This window comes from Dama dama, chromosome 33 (genome assembly GCF_033118175.1).
Source record: "Dama dama isolate Ldn47 chromosome 33, ASM3311817v1, whole genome shotgun sequence".
In the NCBI taxonomy this organism is placed as follows: Eukaryota; Metazoa; Chordata; class Mammalia; order Artiodactyla; family Cervidae; genus Dama; species Dama dama.
Genome location: NC_083713.1, coordinates 43117349 through 43126948, shown reverse-complemented (window position 1 = coordinate 43126948; position 9600 = coordinate 43117349). Strand labels below are relative to the sequence as shown.

Genomic DNA, 9600 nt, shown 5'->3' with positions numbered 1-9600 from the left:
CCATTCCCCACTCCAGGCTATCATTGATCTGATTTATATCACCATAACTTTATTTTGCCTGCTTAAGAATTTCATAGAAATGGAACCATACATTGCATATTCTCTTTGTCTAGCTTTCTTTATTAACATAATGCCAGAGAGATTCATCCATGTTACTGCAATTTCAAAACTTTTTTTATTTTTATTTCTGTGTTGATTCCTACTATTTGAATGGACTACATTTTTTGAAATCCATTCTCTGGTTGGGGGATACTTGCGTTGTTTCTAGTTTTTTTGTTTTTGTGTATTTTTTATTATGATGAATAAAACTTTCATGAACATTCATGTAGAAGTCTGTCTGTAAGCATATGTTTTCTTTTCTCTTGGGTAAATACCTAGGAATAAAATTACTGAGTTGCCTACCTGGTATTTACTCATGAGAAGTGAAAACATATGTCCACACACACACACACCCACACACACACACACACACACACACACACACACACGCTCTGTGCAAATGTTCATGGCAGCTACTTTATTTATATTTTAAGAATCTCCTAAAGGATAAATAAGATTGAGTATGAATGAATGAGGCACATATTCTTCTTTCCTTGTTATTGTGTTCAATTATTCTGTAGTCACTGTGAACTAGTTAATTCTAGGGAAGATAACATAACTGATACGATTGAGAAGGGGATTTCTATCTGTCTCTGGGATTTTAAGGTATTAGTTTAGGCTCTGAGACATGAAAAACCTGGATGTACCTGGAGTGGGGCTAAAAGAAGAAACAGTAAGTTATTATTATATTGGTGTGGAAGCAGACTCAGCATAATCAGCAGCGTAGTCAAAGAGTAGCTATGGCCATGACAGCAGCATCTCAGATACCAGCTCTAAGTCCTGGAGGCAAAAGTAAGAATATGGGTGCTGCTGATGAGCTGAGGACAAATCTGCTCAGTATAGTGGTCATGATATGAGAGTCAACGTTGGCATATACAACACAAGAAGGCGAGAATAAAAGAATCTATTCAGAGAGCTATTCTTAAGAAAATTCCATAAATAACCTGAGAAATGACTCTTTGTAGGATATTAATATCTGGCAAGTAAGTTTTGGAGACTCATAGTCTAATAATGTGAATATAAAAAACACACATGTTTTATTTTGTTCTCACTGATTCAGTACAACAGTGGAAATGGATTTTGTTTTTGTTAAATCATGTAATTCATATGTTTAGCTTATAGTATGTGACCTTACAGACATTAACCTAAAGCTAATGATTGGTTCAGGTCATATTCTTATTGAATAATTCTAAGCCCATTTAGCTTTGTAAATGCTCAGAAAATTAGTGGTAAAACTCCACTGGAATATTTCTACCATGGAGTCTTGGATAATTATATGAGGCTGTACTCACCAGTTTTAAAGGTTATTTCCTTCTCTCTGTTTACACCATTACATTGATAAAAATATTGAGATTGTCCATTGATCACTGGAATTAATGTTTCTTCTGGAAAAATTCAAAGTTTTTCTCCTGTTTTTCCTGGGCTTAAGGAACCTTCACACATTTCTTCATTAAGAATTCCAACTGTAATGAATGCTTGTTACTTATATAGAATTAAAGTCAAAGTACTACAAGACAGACATTACAGTTATAAATTTTCAGTTGGTTTTAACCATGTTATTACACCCACAAGGTAACTGAGAATAAGAAATCCATTGCTGAGTGTATGTGAATTTGTATGTTAAATTATAGATGTGCAATGTAAAAAGAACATGGTTCCATCTTTTTGCTTTAAGCAGGTATAATTTAATTTTAATTTTGGATTTTCCCCTGTCATATAATGATCACCATGACTTAAAATGTTAGTCTCCTCTATAATTACAATTCAGTACATTTGAAATCACTAAACTATAACAAAGAACATCTTTGTAAAAGCCTCCATAGAGTATAGGCTATCACTGGCCAGGCAGGCTTGCCTCCCACTCTCATCACAAAGTCGTGAATAACTAAAAATAATCCTCTAATATGTGGCTGCTGAACCAGTGTGTATACATGGGTATTTTTGACTCTTGGTTTGAGAACTGGCCAGAAATCATTACTCGAAACAAAGCACCTTCTTTCCAATTACTGGTTGCCAGGTGCAGTTGTCTGCAGTTCTTATCAAGGTCCCTCTGTGTTACATTTGAGGTATGCCAAAACTTCCTCTTTTATACATACTTGTTCCTCTTCCACTCATGTTATGTAAGTTCCTTGAATATCAACCTTTCACCCAGTAATTAGAAAATAAACTATGAGACCATAATTTTCTTTAACTTCTTACTAGGCATCATGACCCTTATATAGTTGAAATTTCACTTGAATATGTTTTGCATAATTTGATCAACTATTATGAAACCCAAAATTCATAATTTCTAGAATTAAACACAAAAAAACTATCATAATTCAGTGTTCATTCATTTATAAAATGTTTACAGAAAAACAAAGACATACCTTTGAATGTAGTGGAGAAATTAACACCTAACTTACAATAAAGCTGGCAAGGTTTAACCTAAAAAAATCAACAAGGGCATACTTTAAAATAATAGAAAATAGATAAGTGTACATATATTTAAAATGATGATCTACAAAAATTAGACTTTGTATAAAATTTAAAAATATTTCCATTTTCTCCAAAATCAATGCATTTGTTTTGTTTTTCAATAAGTACAAATTTGTTTGGGATATATTATAACAAAAAATAGAGCAAATAGGATATTTAAATAAATTATAGGTTTTACTGTTGTTGAACAATTTGAAAAACTTGAATATTTATATAAGATATGATTAAAACCAATTCCTGAATAATTGACCTCGTCATTATCTCCTGCCTCAAATAGAAAAATCATCCTTACAAACAGAGACACTGATGATAAAAGAATTGCCTTTGGTCAAATTTAGGAGAGCCAGCTGAATGAGATGGTGCACTGTTCTGTGTGTTGAACAAGTTAGCCGCACTCTGAAATCTGAAAAAGATAAAACCTAGTGGTATTAAAGCATTCAGAGTATTGGCATGATATGTTATAAGGAATATCTTAGACCTAAGATCAAAGATAAAACACTAAAAAAAGCAAAGCACAAGGGAAATTTGCATTACTAAAAGAGGTATATCATGACTAAGCCTGAAGACATGAAGAAAAGAGAGAAGATGAAAGCAGTAGCAGATGTCCTGGTGACTGGAACAGTTAGGTACCACTGGGACTTGCTTTTTCAACTCTGCACACGATGTAAGACAAACCTTGTCTGCAGTAGATTCCACAGAGACACCAGGATGCTTAAAATGTTGGGATTTTTACTCTCTCAAGGTATTGCACGGTAAGAAAAGAAGTGGGAAACACACACATACTCTTTGCAACCCCATGGACTGCAGCATGCCAGGCTTCCTTGTCCTTCACCAACTCCTAGAGTTTGCTCAAACTCATGTCAATTGTGTCAGTGATGACATCTCATCTGCTGTCAACCCCTTCTTATCCTGCCTTCAATCTTTCAGGATCTTTTCTAATGAGTTGGCTCCTTGCATCAAGTGGCCAAAGTATTGGAGCTTCAGCTTCAACATCAGTCCTACAAATGAATATTCAGGACTGATTCCCATTAAAATTCACTGGTTTGATCTCCTTGCTGTCCAAGGGACTCTCAAGAGTCTTCTCTAACACCACAGTTTGAAAGCATCAGTTCTTTGGTGCTCAGCCTACTCTATGGTCCAACTCTCACATCCATACATGATTACTGGAAAAACAGTAGCTTTGACTATATGGACCTTTGTCAGCAAAGGGATGTCTCTGCTTTTGAATACACTATCTAGATTGGTCATAACTGTTCTTCCAAGGAGCAAGTGTCTTTTAATTTCATGGCTATAGTTACCATCCACAGTGATTCTGGAGCCCAAGAAAATGAAGTCTGTCACTGTTTCCATTTTTTCCTCATCTATTTGCAGTGAAGTGATAGGACCAGATGCCATGATCTTTGCTTTCTGAATGTTGATTTTTTTTTTATTGTAGTGGTTTTTGTCATACATTGACATGAATCAGCCATGGATTTACATGTATTCCCTATCCTGATCCCCCCTCCCACCTCCCTCTCCACCCAACTCCTCTGGATCTTCCCAGTGCACCAGGCCCGAGCACTTGTCTCATGCATCCAGCCTGGGCTGGTGATCTGTTTCACCCTAGATAATATACATGTTTCGATGCTGTTCTCTTGAAATATCTCACCCTTGCCTTCTCGCACAGAGTCCAAAATTCTGTACATCTGTGTCTCTTTTTCTGTTTTGCATATAAGGTTATCGTTACCATCTTTCTAAATTCCATATCTATGTGTTAGTACACTGTATTGGTCTTTATCTTTCTGGCTTACTTCACTCTGTATAATGGGCTCCAGTTTCATCTGGTTTCCTCGGTGTGTATGCCCAGAAGTGGGATTGCTGGGTCATATGGCAGTTCTATTTCCAGTTTTTTAAGGAATCTCCACACTGTACTCCATAGCGGCTGTACTAGTTTTCATTCCCACCAACAGTGTAAGAGGGTTCCCTTTTCTCCACACCCTCTCCAGCATTTATTGCTTGTAGACTTTTGGATAGCAGCCATCCTGACTGGCGTGTAATGGTACCTCATTGTGGTTTTGATTTGCATTTCTCTGATAATGAGTGATGTTGAGCATCTTTTCATGTGTTTGTTAGCCATCTGTATGTCTTCTTTGGAGAAATGTCTGTTTAGTTCTTTGGCCCATTTTTTGAATGTTGATTTTTAAGCCAACTCTTTCACTCTCCTCTTTCACCTTCCTCAAGAGGCTCTTTAGTTCCTCTTTGCTTTCTGTCTTTAGGGTGGTGTCATCTGCATATCTGACATTATTGATATTTCTCCCACAATCTTGATTCCAGATTGTGCTTCATCCATTTCACATGATGTACTCTGCATATAAGTTAAATAAGCAAGATGACAATATACAGCTTTGACATATTTATTTCCCAAATTTGAACCAGTCTGTTCTATGTCTGGTTCTAACTGTTGCTTCTTGACCTGCAATCAGGATTCACAAGAGGAAGGTAAGATGGTCTAGTATCCTCACCTCTTAAAAATTTTCCACAGTTTGTTGTGATCCACACAGTCAATGGCTTTAGTGTAGTCAATGAAGCAGAAGTAGATGTTTTATTCGGAATTCTCTTGCTTTTTCTATGATCCAACAGATGTTGGCAATTTGGTTTCTGGTTCTCTGCCTTTTCTAAACCAGCTTGAACATTTGGAAATTCTTGGTTCATGTACTATTGAAGTCTAGCTTGAAGGATTTTGGGCATTACCTTGCTAGCATGTGAAATAAGTGCAATTGTGCAGTAGTTTGAACATTCTTTGACATTGCCCTGCTTTGGGATTGGAATGAAAACTGACCACAAACTCTTGGAAATTGGGTGAGAATTGCACTATGCTATACTTCCATCATCATGTATTTCTGACTCCTCATGAATACTGATGACAGACTGGAATTGTAATGAAGTAATCATAGGGCATGCAAAAATGGAGTCGAGCAACCATTACGAACCTAATTATTAGAATGTCCCTATACCACTGAGACTGTTTCTGTGAACTATACCAAACCCAAGGTCACAAGCTTTTTTCAAAACAAAACAATAGATTGTGCTGGGGAAACTGGACAGCTACATGTAAAAGAGGAAAATTAGAACATTTTAAAACACCATACACAAAATAAACTCAAAATGGATGGAAGACCTAAATGTAAGACTGTAAACCATAGAACTCCTAGAGGAAAACATGGCAGATCACCCTTTGACATATTGATATATAATTGTAGCAATTATTTTTGGATCTGCTTCCTGAAGCAAAGGAAATATAAGCAAAAATAAACAGATGGAACCTAGTTAAGCTTAAAGACTTTTGAATAGCAAAGTAAACCACCCACAAAATGAAAACACCTACTGAATGGGAGAAAATATTTGCAAATGATATGACCAATAAAGGATTAATATCCAAAATATATTAACAGTTCATACAACTCAACATCAAGAAAAAAGAAACAACTCAATTAAAAAATAGGCAGAAGATTTTATAAACATTTTTCAAAGATATACATTTCAAAGATATATTATTTCAAAGATATAAACATTTTACAAAGATATTGAGAAAGGATTCTCAATATCATTAATTATCAGAGCAAGGCAACTCAAAGGCACAATGAGATATTACCTCACACTTGTCAGAATGGCTATCATCAAGAAGACCACAAATAAATGCTGGCAAGGATGTAGAGAAAAGGAAACCCTCCTACTTAGTTGTTGGGAATGTGAATTTGTACAGCCACTATGGAAAACAGTATGGAGGTTCCTCAGAACACTACAAATGGAACTACCATATGACCTAGCAATTCCACTCCTGTGTATATATTAAAACAACAACAACAACACTAATTTGCAAAGATGCATGCACCCCATACGCATAGCAACATTATTTACAATTGTCAAGATATGAAAGCAACGTAAGTGTCCATCGATAGATGAATCGATAAAGATGTAGCATATAGATATACAAACAACTCGTAACTATAGCCTTGCAGCTTTTTGCCTTTATAAGCCTCCCCATTTTGTAGTAGGTGGAACACAATTTAAGAGCTTCTTGCATCCATGTTTCCCAAGTTGCCATCATATCAAACCCCAAATAGGTACCTCTTGATATCAATCAGATCTCTGTTTCTATGATTTTGATTAATAATACAAAATGGTCTGAATTAAGAATGTAATTCAGATGTTCTACACTTCCCTAAGAGGCAGGCTTCATGTAAATGTTTCAGCAAAACCAAAACTTTAGGGGGAAAAAAAAGAGAGAGAGAAGGAATGGCGACAGTTAAAATATAGGACTTAAGAACTGACTATTCTGTCTCCCGTTCTCCCGTCTCCTGCGTCAGGCTTGAGCTCCCGCCGATCGTCCGCGGGCGCACGTCGCTTACCGCCATGGCCCTCAGTGATGCTGACGTGCAGAAGCAGATTAAGCACGTGATGGCTTTTATTGAACAAGAAGCCAATGAGAAAGCAGAAGAAATTGATGCAAAGGCAGAAGAAGAGTTCAATATTGAGAAAGGTCGTCTTGTGCAAACCCAAAGACTGAAGATTATGGAATATTATGAGAAGAAAGAAAAGCAGATTGAGCAGCAGCAGAAAATTCAGATGTCCAATTTGATGAATCAAGCGAGGCTCAAAGTCCTCAGAGCGAGAGATGACCTTATCACAGACCTACTAAATGAAGCAAAACAGAGACTCAGCAAAGTGGTAAAAGATGCAACCAGGTACCAAGTGCTGCTGGACGGACTAATCCTCCAGGGTTTGTACCAGTTGCTGGAACCCCGGATGATTGTTCGCTGCAGGAAACAGGATTTCCCTCTGGTGAAGGCTGAAGTGCAAAAAGCAATCCCTGTGTACAAAGTAGCAACCAAAAGAGACGTTGATGTCCAGGTTGATCAGGAGGCCTACCTGCCCGAGGAAATAGCCGGCGGTGTTGAGATCTATAACGGGGACCGCAAGATCAAGGTGTCTGACACACTCGAAAGTCGGCTGGACCTCGTAGCTCAGCAGGTGATGCCTGAAGTGCGGGGAGCCTTGTTTGGTGCAAATACCAACAGGAAGTTTTTGGACTAAGCCAGCAAGAGGTGCATGACGTGGATGCTCCCGACATTGGAAGAAACGAGAGGGCCTGATAGCTTCCTCTTTGCTGTCCTCTGCCCTTATTTCTCAGTGGATGCTCTTCTGTAGCTGACATTCTCCGACTGATGGGTAATGATGGGAGTCTCAGTTAGTACAATAGGAAACCTTCCTCTAGCTTGTCTCAAAGTAGCTCAACTTCCCGCCATTCTGTAGCTCGCAGTTGCAGGGCCAGGTGTGGGTGCATGCGTGTCCCTCACCTCCTGCTGTCCTGGGCTCCACCATCCAGCCTACAAGCAGTGGGGTGGTAGACTCAGTCCTCCAGTGCATGTGGGCGTTATCCCTTCCAGCAGCAGCAGCAGCTTCTCGCCTATGTGTTTGGACCTGGAAGTAGTCTGTAAATGTGATTTTAAGGTCTATTCCATGAATCTGCTCTATTTATTAAAACACAACGTGGAGGTGAAAAAAAAAAAAGAACTGACTATTCTCACTTTTCTAGTTCATAACTTTTTTATATAAAAACTAAAATAATGAAATGAACAATTACATTAAAAAGCTAATCAATGATTTTTTTTTTTTTTTCCCACTAAGGCTTGAAATGCTCCTTTGGGACTCTCAGGGAAGAGAGCCTAGTGAGAAATCTCCAAGTTTCTGCTCTCCTGACTTCTTACAGAACTTATGGGCTCATTTGCTGATCTAATCCTTGGATGTGGTGAGTGATTTCCACACTGCCATCCTGCCACTCTTTACCTAAAAAACTCTCATTTCCTACAAAATTCCTCAAAAATACACTTTTTCATTTCATTCTGTTGCTATATCCCTTTTTTGTTGATGTTCAATCACCAAGCCCTGTCTAACTGTTCCGCTAAATTCCACTAAACTTCAAATCCCTTGAGAGCATGAACTGGGACTTGACTTTGTATCCCTGGGATCTAATTAGCGCCATTATATTTTAAGATAATTTGATGCAAATTACATTTTAAATAGATAACTTCATGTGCCTTTCCTGAACGGATGATATATCAATAGAAGCATAAGAATATTTCAGTAGACCTAAGGTATTTTTCTGGATATGCCTAGCATTTTCAAGCTTCTTTTATTTTGTTCTCTGATCACTTTACCATTTCTACCATTACATTTTCTCTCCATCTCTGTATCCAATATAAAACTTCTATTCAGTTTTAAGGTCAAGCTTAATAATGATATATAGCACTGAGTATGTGCTATATACTTGTCGTTTGGTCTAATTTTAGGTAGTTCTCCGTGTAAGCATGCTATGATTATGTATTATTGCAGTTGGCAGTCTATCTTCTATAGCAATACATCTCGGTCTATTTGGATTACATAGGCTTTTGAGAACCTCCACACAGGGAAAAATTGTTATTCATATATTTCAGTGTAATTTCTTTAGGACTTTGTCTTAAACAGAATTAGATTCCTCTACTTAAAGAAATTTTGAGGATAGAAATTTTGCCCCCAATATTGAGAAAAAATAATCTTACCTTTAGAGGAAGAATTAAAGTATAACCATTTGAAGTCAGTATACTATGAGTATATTTCACATGAATAGCTGTTGTTTTTTTTTTTTTTTTGTCTTTGTGGTTTTCCTTCTTTCTATTTCATTTATTTGGTCAATTAAATTCAATGCTATCCTAATTCTAATTTTGTATATAAATTTTGTGAAAAATTTCTGTGCCCAGTTTCTATTAATAGATCTCAATGTTTTACAGTTCGGAGGCAACAATTCAAGTCTCAGAGTTTTGGTCCATTACTTCTCTGAAGCTACTCTTGCCAAAGTACCTACAACACCTTTGTTACTAAAGACAAAGGACACCTTTTTTTCTCTCACACTGTAACTTTTGAAAACGTATTGCCTCGTGACTACTTCTGCTCTCCAGAGTGCAGAGTGTTTAGCTTATGGGGGGCAGCTACCTTAGATTTTCTCCT

General features: G+C 37.1%; 1 protein-coding gene across 1 annotated transcript; it reads left to right on the top strand.

The window, feature by feature from the left end:
• The first annotated feature begins 6920 nt into the window (after window positions 1–6920).
• On the top strand, window positions 6921–7764 carry LOC133051263 (V-type proton ATPase subunit E 1-like). The gene has a single exon (XM_061135795.1). The coding sequence runs from the start codon at window positions 6970–6972 to the stop codon at window positions 7648–7650; it is 681 nt and encodes a 226-aa protein (XP_060991778.1). The 5' UTR covers window positions 6921–6969; the 3' UTR covers window positions 7651–7764.
• Window positions 7765–9600: the final 1836 nt, after the last annotated feature.